This window comes from Mytilus edulis, chromosome 1, assembly GCF_963676685.1.
Source record: "Mytilus edulis chromosome 1, xbMytEdul2.2, whole genome shotgun sequence".
In the NCBI taxonomy this organism is placed as follows: domain Eukaryota; kingdom Metazoa; phylum Mollusca; class Bivalvia; order Mytilida; family Mytilidae; genus Mytilus; species Mytilus edulis.
The window spans coordinates 76,433,106-76,457,743 of NC_092344.1; the positions used below are offsets into that span (position 1 = coordinate 76,433,106).

Below are 24,638 nucleotides of genomic sequence, written 5' to 3' on the forward strand. Positions count from 1 at the left end.
CATTTATATGACAATAATTTTGTTCTATCAACACAACGAATGCAGGTTTAGCTATACGGCACTGGTCTTGTTGCATCACTATCAGCACAATACAATGCATGTATAGGGCACTGGTCTCGTTGCATCACTATCAGCACAATACAATGCATATATAGGGCACTGGTCTTGTTGCATCACTATCAGCACCATACAATGCATGTATAGGGCACTGGTCCTGTTGCATCACTATCAGCACCGTACAATGCATGTATAGGGCACTGGTCTTGTTGCATTACTATCAGCACAATACAATGCATGTATAAGGCACTGGTCTTGTTGCATTACTATTAGCACAATACAATGCATGTATAAGGCACTGGCCTGGTCTTGTTGCATCACTATCATCACCATACAATGCATGTATAAGGCACTGGCCTGGTCTTGTTGCATCACTATCAGCACAATACAATGCATGTATAAGGCACTGGTCTTGTTGCATTACTATTAGCACAATACAATGCATGTATAAGGCACTGGCCTGGTCTTGTTGCATCACTATCATCACCATACAATGCATGTATAAGGCACTGGCCTGGTCTTGTTGCATCACTATCAGCACAATACAATGCATGTATAAGGCACTGGCCTGGTCTTGTTGCATCACTATCATCACCATACAATGCATGTATAGGGCACTGGTCTTGTTGCATCACTATCAGCACAATACAATGCATGTATAGGGCACTGGTCTTGTTGCATCACTATCAGCATCATACAATGCATGTATAGGGCACTGGTTTTGTTGCATCACTCTCAGCACAATACAATACGTGTATAGGGCACTGGTCTTGTTGCATCACTATCAGCACCATACAATGCATGTATAGAGCACTGGTCTTGTTGCGTCACTATCAGCACCATACAATGCATGTATAGGGCACTGGTCTTGATGCATCACTATCAGCACCATACAATGCATGTATAGGGCACTGGTCCTGTTGCATCACTATCAGCACAATACAATGCATGTATAGGGCACTGGTCCTGTTGCATCACTATCAGCACCATACAATGCATGTATAGGGCACTGGTCTTGATGCATCACTATCAGCATCATACAATGCATGTATAGGGCACTGGTTTTGTTGCATCACTCTCAGCACAATACAATGCGTGTATAGGGCACTGGTCTTGTTGCATCACTATCAGCACCATACAATGCATGTATAGAGCACTGGTCTTGTTGCGTCACTATCAGCACCATACAATGCATGTATAGGGCACTGGTCTTGATGCATCACTATCAGCACCATACAATGCATGTATAGGGCACTGGTCCTGTTGCATCACTATCAGCACCATACAATGCATGTATAGGGCACTGGTCTTGTTGCATCACTATCAGCACCATACAATGCATGTATAGAGCACTGGTCTTGTTGCGTCACTATCAGCACCATACAATGCATGTATAGGGCACTGGTCTTGATGCATCACTCTCAGCACCATACAATGCATGTATAGGGCACTGGTCTTGTTGCATCACTATCAGCACCATACAATGCATGTATAGGGCACTGGTCTTGTTGCATCACTATCAGCACCATACAATGCATGTATAGGGCACTGGTCTTGTTGCATTACTATTAGCACAATACAATGCATGTATAGGTCACTGGTCTTGTTGCATCACTATCAGCACAATACAATGCATGTATAGGGCACTGGTCTTGTTGCATTACTATTAGCACAATACAATGCATGTGTAGGGCACTGGTCTTGTTGCATCACTATCAGCACCATACAATGCATGTAAAGGGCACTGGTCTTGTTGCATTACTATTAGCACAATACAATGCATGTATAGGGCATTGGTCTTGTTGCATTACTATTAGCACCATACAATGCGTGTATAAGGCACTGGTCTTGTTGCATTACTATTAGCACCATACAATGCATGTATGGGGCACTGGTCTTGTTGCATCACTATCATCACCATACAATGCATGTTTATGACACTGGTTTTGTTCTATCAGCACCACACACTGCAGGACGTGCAGGTTGAAAAAATAATGCAATGGTTTTGTTGTATCAGCACAATGTTTATGTGTTTCTTATACGGCACTGGTTTTGTTCATTTGTTTAACAGCTTTTTACAGAGAGTAAATGAAGGTCATACACGTATTTACATATTTTATATAAATAACAAAAGTAAGTAAAAATCTTGTCCGTAAAAGTTATTGTTGAATCCCCCCTCCCCAAATAGAAGAATCCGTTTAGTATAAAAAGAAAATACATTGAAATAAATGTTTCTGGGTTAAACATATGGATTTACATCAAATTGAATCATTAATAAATACGAAATAAATTGCCCAACGTCTTGCCTTATAGGCCACAATAGTTCTAATGATTGATTTTCATGAGTATAGTCATTAAACATCCGGATTCTGCAAATGTTCAATGTAGTCATTCCGATATTCTGAAAAAGTTCTCATGTTTGACCCTGCTATGAAGTTGTCATGGTATGTCTCTGGACTTGAATCAACATCGGTAGTTTCTGAACGTCTCATGTAGTCATCTTGATATTGTGAATGAGTTCTCATGTTTGATCCTGCTATCGAGTTCTTGTGAAATGATTTACGGCTTGTATCAAAATCAGGATTCTGTAAACGTCCCGTGTAGTCATTTCTATATTGCGAAAAAGTTCTCATAGTTGACCCTTCTATGAAGTTATCGTGGTATGATTTAGGGCTGGCTTCAACGTCAGGATTCTGCAAATTTCTCATATAGTCATCTCGATATTGTGAAAGAGTTTTCATGTTTGACCCCGCTATCGAGTTCTTATGAATTGATTTGGGATTTCCATCAAAATCAGGATCCTGTACATGATTCATGTAGTCATCTCGATATTGTGAATAATTTCTCATGTTTAACCCTGCTATGGAGTTCCTATGGAATGATTTAGAACTTGCATCAACGTCAGGGTTCTGTGAATGTTTTACGTAATCATCTTGATATTGTGAAAGAGTTCTCATATGTAATCTTGCTTTGGAGTTCTTATGGTATGAAATACGACTTCCATTAACGCCAGGATTTTGTAAATTCCTCATGTGGTCATTTCCATAATGTGTATGAGATTTCACGCTCAACCTTGCGATGGGGTTCTCGTGGTCTTTGTTGCGATAAGGATAATCCCCAACAATGTTCGGGTCATCCCTATATGATTGATGACTTCCATCAGGATCGTCGTAATAAGGTTTAACTTCATCCCCTGGTTTTTGCAAATCCATGTCTTTCAATTTTGACTTGAACATGTCAAGTTTCTCTTTGTTCTTTTCTTTCTGTTTATCAACAAAATAGAAAATGGTTACCAAAAAAACTAAAAAGATGCACAAAAGAGGAAGTCCTATGGCACCGCAAATTGTAGGATTCTCTTTAAAATATTGATACAATACCTCAAACGTACTTGGAGGTGGATCAACATGAACTTGATAAGTGATCAGGTCAAATTCTACATTTTTTATAGGATCAAACACTACACAAGTCCAATTTCCCGCCATTTCTTTATTTGCATTGTAAAAATGTGCGCTTGATTTGTTAAATATGGATGTTGAGTACTCAGTGACATTATTGTTATGAATCCATGTTCTATTCGTATGTTTGACCATGTGATAAAGTGATTGTGATGGGCAGTGAAAACTGAAGGTCATTGATTCCTTGACCCTAACCTGTATACCTGGATCTGTAACTAAGGTATACAATGCCACAGTTTTGAATTCTTCCGGTTCATACTCCACCTGACAGACGTAAGTACCCTGATCTTCAGGTTCAAGCCTCTCTATGCGTAATATACCAAACTGAAAGAACATTCTACCGGCTATTATTTTCATTGCTCCATTGTTGTGTAACCACTTAGCTTTCGATTTTTTATAAAATTTATTGATTTGTCTACTTATTTCATTCTCGCAGGTAATTTCCATAGTGCCACCAACAGTTCTATTATAACGAACATGGGTAGCATTTTTCAGCTCTGCTTTAATCAGTTTTCTTAGTTTCTTTGGTAGTGGTATGTCAGCATGAATCTTCGATAGTTTGTCTTTAATTTTGAATCTCTTTGTTCTGTTTCTTGCAGTGTGATTCATAGTTTCAGAGGGAACTTTAAGTTGGTTGTGTCTCTGTAATTCAACAATTTGCTGCATACCGGAGTTGCATGATCTAAACCTTTTCTCTGAAATTATAAAAATCATATCTTATTTTTCATGTAGAAGTTGTAAATTACTTACATATGTCATTGCCACTTTTAGTTCCTAATGGAACTTAAAACAGTTAAAATAAATTACCTTCAAAACCCTGGTCAGACTTGCGGACCTCAGAATGTTCAGATTCCTTGGTTCTACTGCTTTTTAACGTTGATTTTTTTATTTTTTTATTTGTTAATGTGATAAAATGTTCCGTATTCCGTTTTATAGAGCAATCCCTTTCAAATCATATAATGCTGCATAAACCCTCATCGAATAACAAAATCCGTAAACTGTTACGTGTATCCGACTAAAACAAACCTTAGCAGATCAAATTATTTCTCACATTTGCATTCATTTAGTTTTGAACATAATATACTAATATACAGTAGCTGTTCCCAGATATAATCTGTATACTCAGCTAAGCCCAAACTTTAATTGCATGTTCATATGACAAAACAAAATGATCTATCGTTGCCATATATCAGTTCTCCTTTTGATTAAAAAAAAATGTGTCGTCAGGTACGTTATTGTCTGTTGGAAATTTGTCGAGGTGTCGTTAATTTTTTTTTTTTTTTTTTTTTTACAATTGGAGGGTATTCAAAATAAGTTTTCTCAATGATTTTAAAAATTCGACTTAAATATACCATTGGAATCATACGTGATTGATAAAAGAGTTTACAGATCAAGACGTCTCCTTAATTTATGAGCATTTTACTGAATTTTATTCACTCTCAAATATTTTGATGGTATGCATAGTTTAAAGTGTTTGTTTTATATTACCATATACCGTTGTTCAATAGTTATATTTATCGATCAGACTGAAACAAATCTTTTAGTATAAGCTACCAACGTTCAAATCCGTCTATATGGATAGTTTAACACCTTGAAGTACCCAAATACACTGAACAATAAACTATTTGCATTTATATATGTACCGGCTGCAAGTAAATGTGAATTTAAAATGAATTAATTGTCGTTACCGATTCTGACGTACTTCATAAAATAAACTGTCAACAAGTTTTAAATTACTGTTCATGGAAATAACAGCACTGCTATGTCTTTTATTATTATACTAAAATTATAGATAAAGGCAACAGTAGTATACCGCTGTTCGTAAGTTACAAATCGAATGAGAAAAAAATCAGGCTACAAACCAAAACTGAGGGAAACACATCAAATACAAGAGGAAAACAACGAAACAACAGAAACACTAAATTGCAACAAAAGACCAAACGACAATGTAACACACACAAAAACGAACTATAATAAACATTCTCCCAATTTCATTTATTTGCACCATTGTTCAAAAAGTGATTGTTTTATATGTTTCTCTACAAAACAAAAACTTGGAAAGAAAAATTCATCTGGAATATCATCCCCTTCAAATGCAGTCAAATATCAGAGCTTCATGTTTCTTTCGTCTTTAAGTCTACACAATCTATTGTAATTGACTTCTCTCATCAATCAAGAATCGTGTAGACAAACAATTAGATGTTCCTTTTTATTTTATTATTTTTTTTATTTGACGTCAACCTGGCCTTGTGAGTCTAGACATACGCATCTATATAGAAATAAAGTTATATCACAGTTTCTACATATATCAGCTGATCTATCGTAATGGGTCATGTAATTATATATAAGTTGCTGTTTTAATTTTTAGTTTATCTTTGGTAAACTTTTCATATTTCAATCTTTTACAACAAAATTCTAGCCAATTAGAACCAAACAAAGATGGAATCTTTAAATTTGAAAGTATAAAATAAAGTTTGATATTTTAGTATGGATCTTAGTTTTGAAAATACACGAAAAAGTATTCACATTTTAATAGATTCTTCTTCCAAACTAGATAATAAAATATTGAAGTACCAATATCTTTTTTGAGCTTCTGTCACATATTTGAAATCCCATATGTATGTCATAAAGGAACACAGACTACATGGCACCCAATTTAAAAACATAGAAAAAGCTAAGAAACCATCTGGAAGGGGACCACCATGAATAAACTCACTGGGAAAAAACATGCCATCTTATTACAACCATTTATTCATGACCCGCACTGATATGTGTCCACATTTGTTAACTATAAAAAAATGAATTATGAATCAATTTAGAATTGGCAAAAAGTCTAAATACAATAAGTCAGGCCCTAAAACTAGAACCAAAGCGGACAGCCACTAATGAGCTTTTATACTTGGCGCAAGCACAGCATAATTTCTTCAATTATTAATCAGATTCCATGCAGTTGGTTTTTGGTGTATATCTCAACGCAAAAAGCAATGTTTTTGATTATGTTGGTCTTCTCAGTTACGACCTTGAGCTTGATTAGTGAACTGAATAAACATTGTGTGGCAACTTGCGTATTGAACACTCTGCACACCTATCATCGGGCTTTACTTGAAGCACTTACCAGTTAAAAGAATTTCTTTTCCGGAGCGGCTCGTCTACCGGAATATATTTCTGCTGATTCGACAAAATCTAATTCAGAATCTTCGCTTTCTCCATTCCACATTTCTTCGATGCAGATTGCATTGTTACCATCGTGGAAGGGTATACAATCCCCAAACTCTTCGTCCACATAATAATTGTCAAAGTTCTGTTCACCGAAATTCATCTCTTTTTCATCCTCTTCGTAAACAGAAATGCTATCTCCATATCTATCATCACAAAAGGCTGTCCCATTTCCAAAATTTTCGTCCACGTAATTATGGTTGAAGTTCTGTTCACCAAAATTCATCTCTTCGTCTTCCTCTTCGGAAAAATCTCTTTTATTTCCATAAATTTCTTCCGCATTGTCATTCCCATCCTTTTCATCAGTTGATCCTGTTTCACTAGAGGTTTCATCTTGCTCTTCATCTGTGTCAGGCTTTTCGGGTTGCTTAGGCTCATGAACAAAATAAATGTACATGGCCACCAAAAACAGTAGAGCGCTAAGAGACTGAGTTGCTATTAATATTGGATGAGTCATTACAAACTTATGTACTTCGCTTTCATGTAGTGGAAGAGCTGTAACACTTACATCGTACCGAATAAGATCCCACTGTCTGTCAGTAGCCGGATCTGTCACCTGACATACCCAAGATCCTTCATGTTTGAGACCAGAGGCATTGTGAAATCGTTCAAATGCTCTACGCTTTGCTGGAATACTGGTATACCCATTTACCATTTTCCCTTTCAACGACCAAGTGCGGAAAGATTTTTTAAAAAGTCGACCAATTGGAGAACTTGGGCAATGAAGTTTTAAAGTTTTTGTCTCCATGATCTGAACTGGTATACCAACCTTCTCAGATACTACTGTTGCAAAATAAATTGTCTTTCTCCGTTTAGGTGCATAGTGTACTCGACAGGCGTATAGTCCTTGGTCACTGGCATTAAAATGTGTTATTTCGAACATGAGTCCTTCAAGTTTCATTCGTTTCTTATCAATTTCAAGATCAACATTATTGAAAATCCATTGATGTTTTGAATTTGGAAATGTCTTGTTGATCGCCTCCAGTTCAGGAGTGTCACAAGACAGAGTTATCTTTTCTCCGATCGCTAAAACAAACTTATCTTCAAGCTTCTTTAAACTCTGATTAATAATAATTGCAGTTTTTATTGGAACGCCTTTTTGTTGTTGTAATTTCTTTCGTAGCCCTCTCTTATTTCTTTGTCTGATTAGTATTCTCCTTGTAGATTTAAGCTCAATGGTAATCATCCTATGGCAAGTTCTATATCTTCTCTCTATATTAAAGTAAAATTGGTGATCAGATCTTAAATGGGGTTTGAATGGATGGTCCTACATATCTGTATCCTTTACATTTAGGTAATTTTTCTCATTTCGTTATATCAATGCTCATTTTTGTCTATTCTTTATATTAAAGCAACCCATTATTCGCTATTCTCCAGTTTTGCCCTTTTTCTGTTTTCTTTTTTCAAGTTCTGTCACACTTTTCCCACATAAAGCCCATGGTTTTCTATTCTGTAAACCCCATCCAGATTATTTCAAATGCCAGTTGATGATACCACATTTAGTTTCGATTGCTCATTTTATGACCGCTTGGCCATGGCCGAATCATAATTTTGGTTTGTGTGTCAAAATTTTTACTTGCAAGATTTATTTGTAATTGGTTTTTTTTTTAAACATATTGAACGAATAAAGGCATACCAATGTCAATTTTTTAATTGGTAAATTATATTTTGTCGATCAGTTTCTGTATCATTGACTAAGACCCCATTTCATGTCAAAGCAACGCTAATAGCTGAAGATAAGAAGACGGAAAATTCTTTCAAAAATGCACGACATTATTATTTTTAGCATGGGGGTTTTGTCTCTCACTTTACACTACTAATGAATTGACTGTGGTTCTTCTACAGCTGTCAGGTAAAAAGTTGGCCAGAAAACCGTTTAATTTGTTTACACAAATTGCAATCGTGGCAAGTTTTTTAAGTAGTTGTAATATTTGGAGAGAAACACACACACATTAAGGTGAATTAAAGTTGAGAGAAATTCAATAATATTTTGACGATTAAGTCTCCATCTTCAGATGTGGTATGAAAGCAAATGAAACACACAAAAAAGTCATTGAATCAAGTCACAGTAAGAACGACAAACAATTTTGCAAAATTTTTACATCGTCACACGTTTTTTTTAAAAACTATTTGATAACATGGTATCGTCTTTTCATGTAAACGTTTAGAATAAAACCCCAACAAACCAGAAATTTCTATCACTATTGTCTTCCTTTTTTTTTTATTTCTACAGATGGGTTAACAGCTGAATATAGCATCCCATGAAACGTACATTTATGTGTAGATATAGCTATTAACCATGATATATATAGTTTTTAAACGGAACTTTAAATTATTTACAGTAAGGAATTAATCGTCTCTAAAAGAGAGGCAAACTATATCAAGGGGATATTTAAACTCATAAGTCGAAACCCAACTGGCAATACCATGGCGAAAGAAAAACGAAAAACGACGAAAGGCAACAGTACACAAAACACAAAATTGAAAAGTAAATAATTATTAACACGAATACTCTTAAAGGGGCACTAGCTGTCAAGTTCATGGTCACCGATTTGACTCAAATTCTCATATTTGATTTATAACAATGTAAAACATTTATCCAAACTATAAAAAGTCTAAAATATCTAAAATAAACAGTTTACAGAGCATGAGATAGATAATATATAGGTTCGTTTCGTGTGTATTTTAGTCCAGACGCCATCTAATTACCTATCGATTTGACCTCAGATGACCATATAAGCGATGTAAACATAAATAATTACATTAGATGTATGTTTCATATTAATACGTTATTCTGATTGGCCAACTGCACATCTCGTGCTATTCCTGAAACAATTGTATTAGACAATAACATTTATCATTCATGATGACACGAGGTCCCACAATAAAGTGCACAGGTAAATTAAATGAAAACTTGATAAAAATCGTGTTTTCATGATTTTAGCTAAAAAATGTAATTATAAGTATTGAATGCTTCTTTTTGTAACTTTATAGGGTTGTAAAAGCGTTGACCGTGCGCACATTTTTAGTATGAAGCGCTTCCGCGCTTCATACAAAATGTACTTCGGTCAACGCTTTTACACCCCAATAAATTTACAAAAAGCAGCATTCAATTCTTAAATAAAGATTTGAATAGATTAAACCAACACGTGCAATTGGATTTTTATAGGTCTGTTTGATTTTATTTTATAGATTAAAAATTTAAAATATATGTTTCTCATTGTTTTTAACCGTATAAGAATGATTTTATGTGCATCGAATTAGTAATCAAATGATTTACCGTAGTTTTACTTTTATTGTTGACATTCTTTTTTTTAAATAACCAGTACACGTACAATGCATGCGTTGTCAATCTCTAGCTAGGGGTTAAATTAAAGTTCACATGAATACGGATTTAGAGAGGTCGACTCATTCACTTGCAAGTGAATTACAAATTATCAATGTTTCTTAGCGTAATTTGACAAAATTGAACCTTTTTGGCTGCAAAAAAGAGAATTGTTATTTCACTATTTCACTTTCATTATTGATTGAACAGAAAAAAATCAAACTTTAGATTTTATATATATCTCGTAGCTAGTGCCCCTTTAAAAATAGGGTGATCACAGGTGAAAGATATAGATGCCAAAGGGATATTCAAACTCATACGTTGAAAACAAATTGACAATTATTATACCATGACAAAAATCGGCGAAAAACGACAAAAAGATAAACAAAAGCACACAAATCAGATCAAAGAAAACTTAAGACTGAATAACATAAACTCCACCAGAAACCGTAGACGATCTTCACAGTAGCGGAACGGAACTGTACGTGGATTTTTTTGTCCCCGCTTGAAAGTCTCCCGAATTAACAAAAATATTAAAAACCGTACTATTCAAACAAACACTGTGATCTCAGGTGCATCGGAAGGGTAAGAGGATTCTGCTCTAAATCTGTCACATGTCGTGTTGCTCAGATGAAGCGTTCTATAGTCGAGTGGCACGTTGATACTTGTAAACATGTATATTCACTGTGGTCAGATAGTTAAGGGATACTATACTGCATTGTGGAAAAAACAGCTAGACAAACATAAAGATGGTAAACTACGAACTTATGTAACATTCAAGTGCAACTATGGTTTTGAAAATTATTTGTCAATAATTCGACATTTTGAGCAAAGGAAATGTATTACTAGATTAAGAATATCTGCTCACAAATTGCAAATTGAATCTGGTAGATACCAGGGTACTCTTCGACAAAACCGAATTTGTCTCAGGTGCACCTCAGGTGAGGTTGAGGATGAAGTTCATTTTTTTTTAAATGTGACACTCATTTATTAAAAAGAGAGGAAATGATGCAAAATATATTAAAATCATGTCCAAACTTTCAAAATTTAAATATTGATAACAAATTAATTTGGATAATGAATAATGAGGATCCTAATGTACTATTTGCATTTTACAAATATATAGAAGATACTTAAGAATTAAAGTACAACTTAATCTGCAATAACTAATTCATTATAACTCTTTAATATGAATTTGGATACCCTGTTAAGCCTGCACAGATCATAAGAAGAATTTCAAATTCTTTGGCACCGTCCCTTGATGATCTTTGCTGGCTGGACACAGAATCTATAATCTTAGAAATATGTTTTAAAAATATATTTTCAATAATTAAGGAGCTTGACTCATCTGCATTAAGTACAAGTAGGGACTCCCCTTTAAGCACCGACTCTTGGTGCTTTCTGCAGATAAGTCATATTAAATATCCTTTATCAAATAAACTTTGTTATTTGCAGTATACCTCATAGTCAAATGTGGGAGTGCTTAATTGCTTTGTTTTTTATTGGGTTCTTTTTGTATTTTTTTTGTATTTTTATATATTGACATTTCTCCGCACAAACTACTAATGCCTCATGTTTGTCTTCTCAAAGTGAAGATACACTTACCGGGTGCACTTGAGTCGTTTTCAACATAGTATTCATTGAATAATAATACATTGCTACTATTTCGTTGAGTGTATTTTCTGTGTTATATTATTTTATTTTATTATTTTTATAACACTTGTTACATATCTTTACTGTGTGTGTATTGCATATGTTATTGTTTATAATAATATTGTCTGTATCATATGCCCTCCTGGGGCCCTAATTTGGTAAATAAAATATTCTATTCTATTCTATTCTATTCTATTCTATTCTATTCTATTCTATTCTATTCATCGATGCAGAGGACAATATGGCCTCCTGGCATCTATACTATTAAACGAGAAGACCTCATTTTGGGTGTCGCTTCTCTTCTTTCCACAATAAATTAATCAACACGCCTATGTGTCCTATAGGTACAGTGCATAGTCGCATTTGTCATCCATTCATATGATTATTCAGATTGCAGAGGACAATATGGCCTACCGGCATCTATACTATTAAACGAGAAGACCTCATTTTGGGTGTCGCTTCTCTTCTTTCCACAATAAATTAATCAACACGCCTCTGTGTCCTATAGGTACAGTGCATAGTCGCATTTGTCATCCATTCATATGATTATTCAGATTGAATTATTTTGGGAGAAAAACGAGAAAAGGGGCATCCGGATATTGTCCCGTCATTGGACAAAATTTTAAGTCAGATTATACTTCTGGTTTGCGTTTTTCTGTATATATTACTACGAATAAAGTGTATTTTCAGAATTCTATCTGCTATCATTTTCAAGTTTACTATCCACTGTGGTCACAGAGTTTATTAAATAGAGAGGGTCTGTATACTATATCAATGACCACCATGGATCGATTAGAAAACTTAGAATTGAAAGTAAATACACTTTATTTATATAGTGAATGTTCATAATATACAGATAAGCGCTAAAATTATTCATGTGCACTTTTGATACCTTTTCTGAAATTCTCCAGTCATTAAATCTTTTACAAAATTCATTGATTACAAAAAAAAAGAAGATGTGGTATGATTGCCATGTTGACAACTCTCCACAAGAGACCAAAATGACACAAAAATTAACAACTATAGGTCATCGTACGGCCAAAATGAGGTCTTCTCGTTTAATAGTATAGATAGTGAATGTTCATAATATACAGATAAGCGCTAAAATTATTCATGTGCACTTTTGATACCTTTTCTGAAATTCTCCAGTCATTAAATCTTTTACAAAATTCATTGATTACAAAAAAAAGAAGATGTGGTATGATTGCAATGTTGACAACTCTCCACAAGATACCAAAATGACACAGAAATTAACAACTATAATAGGTCATCGTACGGCCTTCAACAACGAGCAAAGACCATACCGCATACTCAGCTTTAAAAGGCACCGAAATGACAATGTAAAACAATTCAAACGAGAAAACTAGCGGCCTTATTTATGTACAAAAAAAATGAACGAAAAACAAATATGTTACACATAAACAAACGACAACCACTCAAGTACAGGCTCCTTACTTAAATGTGCATAACATACTAAATGTATATTCATATTGAAATTGATAGAAAACCACATATTGGGAATTTTGGAAATAAAGGAGGAGGGATTAAAAAACTGAACATTTTCCTGTCCCCAATAACCTATGATTTATGATACTTTTGCTGAAATTCTCCAGTCATTCAATATTTCACAAAATTCTTCCAACAACACTTTACATACTTTAAACTACGCTCTGTATGCCCGCGATTTCGCGGGTGTGTTCTAGTACATATGATACAAATAACTGATATATATTGGTTGCCGTTTGTTGATGTGTTACATATTTCTTTTTCATTTTTTTCTTTATATAAAATAAGTTCGTTAGTCTTCTTGTTTGAATTGCTCTACATTTGTCATTTCGGGGCCTTTTGTAGCTTACCATGTGGTTTACTTTTCTCATTGTTGAAGGCCGTACGGTGATCTATTCTATACTGAGTTGTCAATTTCTTTGTCATTTGGTATCTTGTGAAGAGTTGTCTCATTGGCAATCATATCACATATTTCTTTTATTTATCTATTCAGAATAATAAAGGGGGACCGCACAAGGGGTTAAAACAGGGTCCTGTCACCAAGCACAAATGGACGAAATCCATGACTCATTTTCAACATTTATACAATATTCTGAATTTCTAAATCAAACATATCCCTTCAGACGTCGTATTTAATGTCTAAAGTCTGTTATGTACTTTCGAAACAAGATATTTAAATGAGTTAAACTAGACCTTTACAATCTGTTCAACTTTGAACCCTCACAACAATCCCAGACGCAACTGACCACACACGTGACAGGTGCGTTCGACTCCAATTTTGATTTACTAGGATTGCCAGTCAGTTACCTGGTAAAGGTCGGCGGTTCTACGGCTTCAGGCACTCCGGCTTCTCTCGCAAAAAAATAAATGGATCGCAAATGAAAATTATCCAGTTACCAAAAAAAGTAATGCAGCTCCGATTTCATTTTCAAACAGTTTTATAACCGGAGAATTGTGTCTTCTTTTATTGTTTAGTGTCCCTGAACTTTCGAATATTAAAGGATTCGGTGTGGTTATGGTTTGTCTTTTAAGATCTTTTAAATATAAGGGGTACGTTTAAGTTTGTATACATTTTTTTATTACGTAAATAGAAGCTAGGTGTTTGTTAGTTTAGTATATCTATACAATATAAGTTGGGACACCTAAACTAAAAGAAGACACTAAATTATATAAATACGGCATTTAAAGTTAAGCATGGCAATGTTTGATAAAAACACGTATTCTTAGTCTGCTATCATTTTTATTAATATCGAGTCGCTAAAGCACCTACGCAAATTTTACTATTCGATAATTTCAATAAAATACATATCACTGTACGTAGATTAAGATATATGACAACGGGAAATAAATGCTGAATCGGAAGACTTCCTTCGCTTTCATAATCTAAGATCAATTTTTTGAGCAAGTTATTATTTTACAAACTCACCTAATGCATTAGAATCATTTGTTCTTATATTCATCCTTGACCAGCTAGACCACGTGTCAGTGCAGGATTTTGATGTATAGCAGTTTTCGCTACAAATTGAGGAATCCTTTGTTAACACTATCATGTCTTTGAACATCGTCTTGTATCCATTACAAATGAACATTTGCCCATGTAGACAATTAGATTCTACATTTGATAGAAGCTGGAGTACCAAAAATTTCATAAAAACCAGCCTGGACGTCGCCATTGCAGACATTGCATTTGATTACATTTGCGTCACAATAGTAAAACAAGACAAGTTCCCGCCATAATCCTCCAAAAGTACATTTACTAAATTAGCATGGCCAAAACAGATATAATTCACGAGCGGACCATTTGATGCAAAGTTTGAATGAGCTAGAGAGCCAATCAAAACAAAGATTATGACTGAAAAGAATTTAGAAAATCTTGAAATATAACTTGACAAGTTAAATGTGTATTTCCTTTGCTATATGCATGTATGTGATCTCGTGTATTCCGATGTTGCGCATTTTGTTAGTTCAACCAACTAAAGTTGGATTTGAAATAATCTAATTTAAACGTCTGCATTTTTAAAGATTAAAAAATAACATGAACAACTTGCAACTGATACAAAATTTGTATTTTTCACCTTCTTTTCTGTGTTCGGCTTTAAATTTAAGGGCATTTTCTTTATCTTTAAAAAAATTGTTAGACCTTTTGATCAATTTATGGCTTACCAGTATTTCATTACCCAATTCTTTTATGTTTAAATCACAGTCAGGCTTTATTCTTTTGCACCCTTTTACTCTTCTCTTTTCCCTTTTTTTTCTATTCATTATTATATGTGTTTTGGCTTACCAGTATTTCATTACCCAATTCTTTTATGTTTAAATCACAGTCAGGCTTTATTCTTTTGCACCCTTTTACTCTTCTCTTTTCCCTTTTTTTCTATTCATTATTATATGTGTTGGCTATTATTCTCTATTATGTAAACCTAGCTCCGACAAATAGGACGTTACGCGCGATGTTCGTACCTCATTGGAAAATCGGTGTAGTAGGCAAGATGCAAGTCCAAAATATACAATTTTGTGATATCATATTCATTGCTATTGTACGTATTTTAGAAAATAATGTATTTTAGAAATAAAATCGGAAATAATAACTGTTGAAACTATGTTTGATGCTGCATGCGACAAGCTTTATTTAAAAAAAAAACGGCTATTTTTAGACTGTCCCACGTAACATATTATTTCATTTATTGTAACCACTAAACTATTTGTTGTTTTGAAAAACGGTTTTTTCCATTATTTAACAGAAAGGTTCCTTCAGTCTTTTATGCATTTTTTTATGACGCTATGATGACGTCATAGAAAAAAAAGTGTTCCATTCTACAAGGGCAAATCTGCCGGGCCCACGGGGAAAAAAATTGGGATTCCAAATTTGAGAATAAAAAAACATTTATCTAAAATGGAAAAACATTAGTATTTGTATTTACTATATCAATATTAATTTGCTTAATTTTATGAATTTAAAGACAAATATCCTGAAAAATGATATATATGGTAATTTATGATCGATTTTTCAAAGGCTTACAAGGTTGTCGCACCGCCATTTTTTGACGTAAAAACGTATTCAACTCAAATTTACGTCAATTGTTTGCTTATCAGAGCTCTTATAATGGTACAATTAAATGATTTTTAAAAATGTTATTTTTCTTAATTTTTCAAAAATCCAAAAAACAACAATTTTCAATTAGTAGTTTAAAAGCACCGCCGATTTTGCGGAGTCTTACAAGAATGTCGCACTGGCTCAAAAACAACGTTTCGTTTGAACGTAACAAAATATTCGTGACGTTGTGTTAGGCTTACATGTACGAACATCGCGCGTAACGTCTAGACATTGTATTATCTGGGAACAGTTTATTTAACATATATGTTACTGATTGTATAAGGTATTATATCATGTCTGCTGTTAGTATAGAAATCACTTTAACCGTTTTAAATCTAACAACGTTACCACCCTGTTTTTAAACTAAAACTTTTGTTTAATGTATTCTAACATTGAAATGCCAATCAGGAAAAAAACGTGATAGTTTGTGATACATGTACCTGAGTGTATATATATAAAAAAGAGATGAATTTTAAAATACGGTGACTTGACTTTTAATCAGCACAGAAACATTATAAATATATGACAACGGATTCTTAATATAATATTGTGCCGGTGTGGGTAGGACTTCACTGTCGGTAAATAGTCTCAGCACTGCAACATATTTGGTGGAGGCATCACTGTATTTATATAGGAAATATCACTAGTGTATACTAGCGTGTGGTTCCTCTACAAAGGGGGTTAAAGATACAGAGGTATCAAGGTAAGGTTTATACAATTTCGGAGTCTTTATTTACATAATTTCGTAGTCCACTTTCACTTATTGAAGGGGGCAAGGGGGTCACAATTACAGCAAAACAGCAAATTGATTTGGCTTATAACAGATAACAAGGAATTAAAATGGACAAAAACAAATAACAGTAAATGAAATATTTAAATAAGTCGATCGTGTCCTCAAGTTGACAAATCCAGTATTTCTTATTACGGGTATAATCCTTTGTAATGAATTCCATTTTCTATGAACATGTTTTTAAAATTATGTATCTAGAATGTGTTTATTACTCAATATATATTTATATCGTTTACGGGACGTATTATGAATTTATGGAATACTGTTGTCCGTCTGTCGTCAACATGTCGAACATAAACTCCAACACTCTTTAACCAATTTGCATAAAACTTTGGAAATTGTTTACATCTTTTGACGTGAGCTCCCCTTCGTTTTTAATAAATTTCAGATTTCAAGTTTCTGAGGTCATTGAAAGCAAAAGAAGGCCTAAGCTTCAATTTCGTATTACCGTAAAAATAGTCCTGTTCGCGACGGATTTGGGTTCTGAATGTTAGATTTTACACCGGAAGTAACTTTTGAAGGTTACAAAACAGGGCCGGCTCCACCATGCTTTCTCGAATGTTTTATGGAACTCAAGTGCAATGTTTACGTAATGAACTGTTTCATGCTCACAAAAGAGCATTATCACTTACGGCAACATGTCGTGCACAACCACCAACAAAGCCTGGTCAGAAAAAAACATATCTAAGAGATAAACCGCACATGAACGTCGGCACTATCGGGCACGTGGATCATGGCAAAACGACACTGACAGCGGCTATAACAAAAATATTATCATCTGAAAAGAAAGCAGAATTTAAAAAATATGAAGAAATCGACCATTCACCAGAGGAGAAAAGAAGAGGGATCACCATAAACGCAGCTTGTGTAGAATATCAGACGGACAAACGTCATTATGGTCATGTTGATTGTCCTGGTCATGCAGACTTCATTAAAAATATGATAACAGGTATAACTCCGTGGGAATATCTAGTGTTTGTTATAACGGGGACAATTCCAACCTAACCATTGCATTACAACTTTGATAAAACTCCTACCACAATCAGCAATCTAAAATAAAAATAGTGGTATCAGTCCTATACACCTTATCGCTATTTGTCCGCCATTACTGAAAATCACACAGGTTCCCGTAAAATTTTGACGTCATAAAACAAAATATCTGACGCCACAATGGAAAAGTGATTGTTGTATGCGTCAAATGTTCAAGCGGCCGGGTCAGCTGGGATTAGCGATAAGGTGTATTGCTCCGAAAAGGCAGTGTCTGCGCATACATGTACAAAAATGTTCCTGCATGCAGGGACGAGTATTTAAATTGAAATTAATAGGCTACGTGTACCCCTATATGGTTTTCTATTAAAATGCCATTGGATTGGGAATGAACGTGAAATATATACATGATATATGAAAATTGTCGCAATTAGTGAAGAAATTGAAGTTTTGAAAATATTTATAAATATAAATAGTAAGGCTAAATAACAATATATGTGGGGTTCCAGTTACCCGAACGACATTAGTTTAAACCCTTGACCCTAGAACTTTTTTTTATAATTTTTCAAACACTCAAATTTTGACGATTGTGAATTAAAATAATAAAATTCATATAGTTCTGTCATTTTAATTTCCTTCAGAAGTATCTGTTAGGGCTAAAATGCAAGAATCTTAACAAAATGCAACAAAATCAACTAAAAAAGTAACATGACTGTTTTCTTATACAACCAAACACATAAAAAAGCCGTAAAATGATGAATTTCCATTTGGGGCGTAAAATGATGAACTTCCGTAAGGGGCGTGTACAACTGTATAATACCAGAAACTTTGCAGTAAACACAATTTTTTTCCCCAGATAAATGAAAATCCTAAATAAAAATTAAGTGTCTGTTTGAGATTTCATTTTACAATAATTTTCAACTGAAGCTGTTGCGTTAGGAGACAACCATTTGATATTCTGGGGGAGGTCAGGAGAATTTGTATTTGATGGGGCAAACAGTCTAGGAATAAAGCCTTTAAGGGCAAAAAAGGGGCCAAAAACAAGCATTTTGTAAGTTTCAAGACAATAAAATGGAGTTATCTTTCTTTGTCAATGTTTATAACCACAAAAGGAAGCTTGGGATTGATTTTGGGGGTTATATGGTCGCTAAGGTTTAGGAATTAAGGGCCCAAAGGGGCCCAAAACAAGCATTTATCTAGTGTCAGGACAACTTTAGTATAAGTAAATAGAAATCAATAAAATTTTAACACAATGTTTATAACCACAAAAGGAAGCTTGGGATTGATTTTTGGGTTTTGGTCCCTTATGTTTAGGAATTAGGGGCTCAAAGGGGTCCAAAACAAGCATTTATCTAGTGTCAGGACAATAAGTTGTGTATAAGTATTTCAATTGTTCTGAAATTGTACCACAATGTTTAATACCATAAGTAGAAGGTTGGGATATATTTTATGGGTTATGGGGCAAACAGTCTAGGAATAAAGGGCAAAAAAGGGGCCAAAAACAAGCATTTTTGTAGTTTCAAGACAATAAATTGGAGTTATCTTTCTTTGTCAGGCCTCTACAATAACTTTTTTTTCTCGACTTGTCCTGTAGCATGTGTAGGACAAGTACATACCAAAATTTACTTGTCCGAACGAAATTGTTACTTGTCCAAAAAAAATCTAATAAAAATAACCTTTTTACATTTTTAGTTGATTAAAGGAGCAAAACGAATTTATACAATATAACAGAATTTGATGTATTTTTTTCTAAATACTTTTCAAAAATATGTGTCAAGTACAACTGCGAAACTAGTCATATCACAGGCAGAATTAGGTTCTAGTTTCCATTAATGCTAGTCTCATCAGACTCTAATCATGAGGCACCATCTGATAAATTTATGTTTATCATCGTTTTTATACGACCGCAAAATTTGAAAAAAATTTCGTCGTATATTGCTATCACGTTGGCGTCGTCGTCGTCCGAATACTTTAAGTTTTCGCACTCTAACTTTAGTAAAAGTGAATGGAAATCTATGAAATTTTAACACAATGTTAATGACTACAAAAGGAAGCTTGGTATTGATTTTGGGAGTTTAGGTCCCAACAGTTTAGGAATTAGGGGCCAAAAAGGGACCCAAATAAGCATTTTTCTTGGTTTTCGCACCATAACGTTAGTATAAGTAAATAGAAATCTATGAAATTTAAACACAAGGTTTATGACCATAAAAGGAAGGTTGGTATTGATTTTGGGAGTTTTGGTCCCAACAGAATAAGGGGCCCAAAGGGTCCAAAATTAAACTTTGTTTGATTTCATCAAAATTGAATAATTGGGGTTCTTTGATATGCCGAATCTAACTGTCATGACTGTGTATGTAGATTCTTAATTTTTGGTCCCCTTTTCAAATTGGTCTACATTAAGGTCCAAAGGGTCCAAAATTAATCTTAGTTTGATTTTGACAAAAAATGAATCAGTTAGGTTCTTTGATATGCTGAATCTAAAAATGTACTTAGATTCTTGATTATTGGCCCAGTTTTCAAGTTGGTCCAAATCGGGGTCCAAAATTAAACTTTGTTTTATTTCATCAAAAATTGAATAAATGGGGTTCTTTGATATACCAAATCTAACTTTGTATGTAGATTCTTCATTTTTGGTCCTGTTTTCAAATTGGTCTACACTAAAGTCCAAAGGGTCCAAAATTAAACTTAGTCTGATTTTAACAAAAATTGAAATCTTGGGGTTCTTTGATATGCTGAATCCAAAAATGTACTTAGATTTTTTATTATGGGCCCAGTTTTCAAGTTGGTCCAAATCAGGATCTAAAATTATTATATTAAGTATTGTGCAATAGCAAGTCTTTTCAATTGCACAGTATTGCGCAATGGCAAGAAATATCTAATTGCACAATATTGTGAAATAGCAAATTTTTTTCAATTGGAGTTATCTTTCTTTGTCCAGAATCAACTTAAATCTTTGTTATATACAATATACAATGTATATTCACTTTTTACTACCAACTGATAAATTAAAATAATCTTTACCATTCAGTGATAACAAGCAGTTTTTTTACATTTTAATATTTTATGATGTATTTAAAAGAGTAGTTATTGTTGCAAACTCCATTAGAAATTTGAATTGATATCAGTTTTGGAAAAAGGGAAACGGGGATGTGAAAAAAAGGGGGGGGGGGGGTTTAAATTTTTCTCATTTCAGATTTCATAAATAAAAAGAAAATTTCTTCAAACATTTTTTTGAGAGGATTAATATTCAACAGCATAGTGAATTGCTCAAAGGCAAAAAAACAACTTTTAAGTTCATTAGACCACATTCATTCTGTGTCAGAAACTTATGCTGTGTCAACTATTTAATTTTAGATTTAAAAAGTTTGAAGAAGAAATCTTTAATTGATTTGTAAAATCTTGACATTTGTTTTGTGTAAAAAAAAAACATGTAATGTCAAAAATTTGATCACAATCCAAATTCAGAGCTGTATCACGCTTGAATGTTTTGTCCATACTTGCCCCAACTGTTCAGGGTTCGACCTCTGCGGTCGTATAAAGCTGCGCCCTGCGGAGCACCTGGTTACCTATATAAGAATTATGTTTTGTGAATCAAATCAACTTATTACCTTTGTTTCACTTTCAATGTTGACATTCTTTTCCTTCAAATAACCGTACACAGACAATGCATGCGTTACTGTAAACCAACTTATTTTCGCGAGCTATTTGATTTTGCAACTTTCGCGAGTAGAAAACTAACGCGAATATAAATGGTTGCGAATATGTAAAAATTAGATCTTTCCTTATTAAACTTTATCAAGTAAATTAGAAAATCGTGAAATTAAATTAAATTAAAACTGCGAAGTGGTCAAGAAATGGTAAAACGCGAAATAAAGAATCCGCAAAAATAAGTTGGTTTAAATTACAGTATTCTATCTCATTCTACGGGGTTAAAATGGAGTTCACATGAATACAAATTTAATGAGGTTGAATTATTCACTTGCTAGTGAAAAATTCATTTTCAATGTTTATTATCTTAATTTGACAAAAATGAACCATTTTAGCTGATAAAAGCAAATTTTTATTTAACTTTTTCACTTTCATTAATGATTTAACAAAAAAAATCATACTTTAGATTTTTTATACATTTTGTAGCTACATTGTAGTGCCTCTTTAATAAACATTTATGAACCAATAAATAACAGTTAACGATGGCAAAGAATAGAAAAGATTGCTGCATTTGTACATCATTGCGAAATGTCCCTATGTTATGAAAATGAAAAATTAAATTTTGTGTCACATTGAATGTGTCATGTTTATTTGTCGAATACATGGAGAGACTAATAACCTTATTAAAATATTTGCTTTTTTTTTCAGGTGCTGCACAGATGGATGGCTGCATATTAGTAGTAGCTGCCACAGATGGAACCATGCCACAGACGCGTGAACATCTGTTATTAGCCAAACAGATAGGTATCAAGAGAATAGTGGTATTCGTAAACAAAGTAGATGCTGCTGATAAGGAAATGTTGGAATTAGTTGAAATGGAAGTGCGAGAACTTTTGTCTGAGTTTGGATTTGATGGGGACAATGCTCCCGTTATATGTGGGTCGGCATTAAATGCTCTGAATGGAGAAAATCCTGAACTAGGGGAAAACAGGGTTAAAGAACTTTTAGATGCTGTTGACACTTACATTGAAGAACCAGTAAGAGATTTGGACAAACCATTCTATTTACCTATTGAAAGTGTTTATTCAATTCCAGGACGAGGGACGGTCGCAGGAGGAAAACTTGAGCGAGGAAGAATAAAAAAGAGTACTGAATGTGAAATTGTTGGTTATGACAAGAGAATAAAGTCAATCATCACAGGTGTTGAAATGTTTCGACAGATTTTAGATGAGGCTCAAGCTGGTGATCAAATAGGCTGTCTTCTCCGAGGAACTAAAAAAGACGAACTTCGAAGAGGTATGATTATTGCCAAACCTGGAGAAATTAAACTGGTGAACAAAATTGAGGCCCAAATTTACTTATTGGGTAAAGATGAGGGTGGTAGACAAAAGCCCTTGACAGATTATTTCCAAGGTCATATTTTCTGCAGAACATGGAATTGTTCAGGATTTTTAGAAGCTCCAGGCAGAGAGATGGTGATGCCAGGAGAAGATACCAAAGTAACATTTACGCTACTGAAGAAGATGGCCCTAGAGCTTGGAGAGAGGTTTACAGTCCGTGACGGAAAACAGACAATAGGCTATGGTGTTGTAACAAACATTTTGGATGCTGTTGATATTGAGGCTTTTGAAGAAGGTTTAAAAAAGATAAAGAAAGCCAAAAAGAAGGAACGTGAAGTAGCGAGCATGTGAATAGATCATTTTAAATGTAGTTGAAATGTTGTATATGTGTTTTTTTTACCAAATGTTAAGAAACAAAATGTATGATTAAGAATCTACAAATGCATGAATTTATAATATTCAAACAACAAATATTTATTATACCTGAAATAACATTTAAGTGTAAAAATAAGATTTAAAGATGGAAGAAGTTTTGAACAGTACTGTCAGAAGAAGGGAACAAAACAATTAGATATGACAGTTAAGTTGATACCAATATTAAATAACAAATTTATGTATGTTTATTTTGTGTGAATGTATACCATTGAAGTTCATTGAAAAAATTAGTTATTTTCATTCTATTTATCATTGAAGCTCATTGAAAAAATGTGTTCAGTTTTCATTCAATTAATTATTTTTTCAGTCTAATATTATAACAGGAATAATTTGGACAAAAGGCATGTTCTGTCCAGGAATCATGTAAAAGACATGCAACCTACTACATGTAGAATTATTATACACAAAAAAGAAGATGTGGTATGATTGCAAATGAGACAACTCTCCACCAGAGACCATATCATATGCTGTAAAAGTTAGCAGGAAGTGATAACTGTACTGATTTCAACAATGAACAAATTCAATTTCAGATAGCAAGCTTAATGGTGCAGACATGACGAACAATAAACAGCACAAGCAAGCAAATTACAAACTGATTCATGTTCAAAACAATAAACAAAAATACATGCCTTTTTATCAATTGAAAAGTTTAGATTGGTTAGATTTGTGAATACTTTGGTTTAGTGGTGATTTTATTTTTAAACAATTGGGAAAAGGTTTCTTAAGGTACTTCTCGAGTTTTGTATCTATTGTAAAATGCATGTAATGCAATGGAATGTCATCAGCCATCTATATTTAGGATGAGAGTAGTTTCCAGTGGCGTAGCCAGGGTTGAAATGATGTGGATGTCTCCGTGCAGAGTGGAGCGAGGCGAAAAAAAATTTGGACCTTTTTATGCAGAAAATTACTTTTTATTTAAGCACATGTACTCCCACAGAATCCGACACTAGTTAGATTTTTGTTTAAATTCAAAATTCCCACCAATACATATATTTATATTTTTAACCAAATGTTATTGTTTCCTCGAAACTACCATCATTCAATTCATAAATATTTGATGTAAAGTTTCCCACCCCAGTGGCGGATCCAGAAATTTTCATAAGTGGGGGCCCGTTGACTGCCTAAGAGGGGG

The 24,638-nt window shown here is 33.8% G+C and overlaps 2 protein-coding genes across 4 annotated transcripts; one reads left to right on the plus strand and one right to left on the minus strand.

Moving 5' to 3' along the window:
• Window positions 1–2,160: 2,160 nt before the first annotated feature.
• Window positions 2,161–14,908, minus strand: LOC139490216 (uncharacterized). Of its 3 annotated transcripts, none has more exons than XM_071277068.1 (2): window positions 14,639–14,904; window positions 2,161–4,207 (listed from the first exon to the last, which is right to left on the minus strand). In XM_071277068.1, exons 1-2 carry the CDS (start codon window positions 14,892–14,894, stop codon window positions 2,412–2,414), a joined length of 2,052 nt encoding a protein of 683 aa, XP_071133169.1. In that variant the 5' UTR covers window positions 14,895–14,904; the 3' UTR covers window positions 2,161–2,411. The 3 variants fall into 3 exon arrangements, with proteins under 3 accessions (XP_071133169.1, XP_071133177.1, XP_071133183.1); XM_071277076.1 differs by lacking the exon at window positions 14,639–14,904 and adding an exon at window positions 6,628–6,754; XM_071277082.1 differs by lacking the exon at window positions 2,161–4,207 and adding an exon at window positions 6,628–7,940 and having other exon boundaries at window positions 14,639–14,908.
• Window positions 14,909–17,588: 2,680 nt separating this feature from the next.
• LOC139490375 (elongation factor Tu-like) lies at window positions 17,589–23,736 on the plus strand. The gene is made up of 2 exons (XM_071277191.1): window positions 17,589–18,045; window positions 22,440–23,736. Exons 1-2 carry the CDS (start codon window positions 17,643–17,645, stop codon window positions 23,420–23,422), a joined length of 1,386 nt encoding a protein of 461 aa, XP_071133292.1. The 5' UTR covers window positions 17,589–17,642; the 3' UTR covers window positions 23,423–23,736.
• The last annotated feature ends 902 nt before the right edge of the window (window positions 23,737–24,638 follow it).

Coding starts and splice junctions, on each gene's coding strand:
- LOC139490216 (XM_071277068.1), bottom strand. CDS start 14,894: ATGTCTGCAATGGCGACGTCCAGGCTGGTTTTTATGAAATTTTTGGTA. Junction 4,208..14,638: donor AAATGATTCTAATGCATTAG/GTGAGTTTGTAA, acceptor TTATAATTTCAG/AGAAAAGGTTTAGATCATGC.
- LOC139490375 (XM_071277191.1), top strand. CDS start 17,643: ATGCTTTCTCGAATGTTTTATGGAACTCAAGTGCAATGTTTACGTAAT. Junction 18,046..22,439: donor CATTAAAAATATGATAACAG/GTATAACTCCGT, acceptor TTTTTTTTTCAG/GTGCTGCACAGATGGATGGC.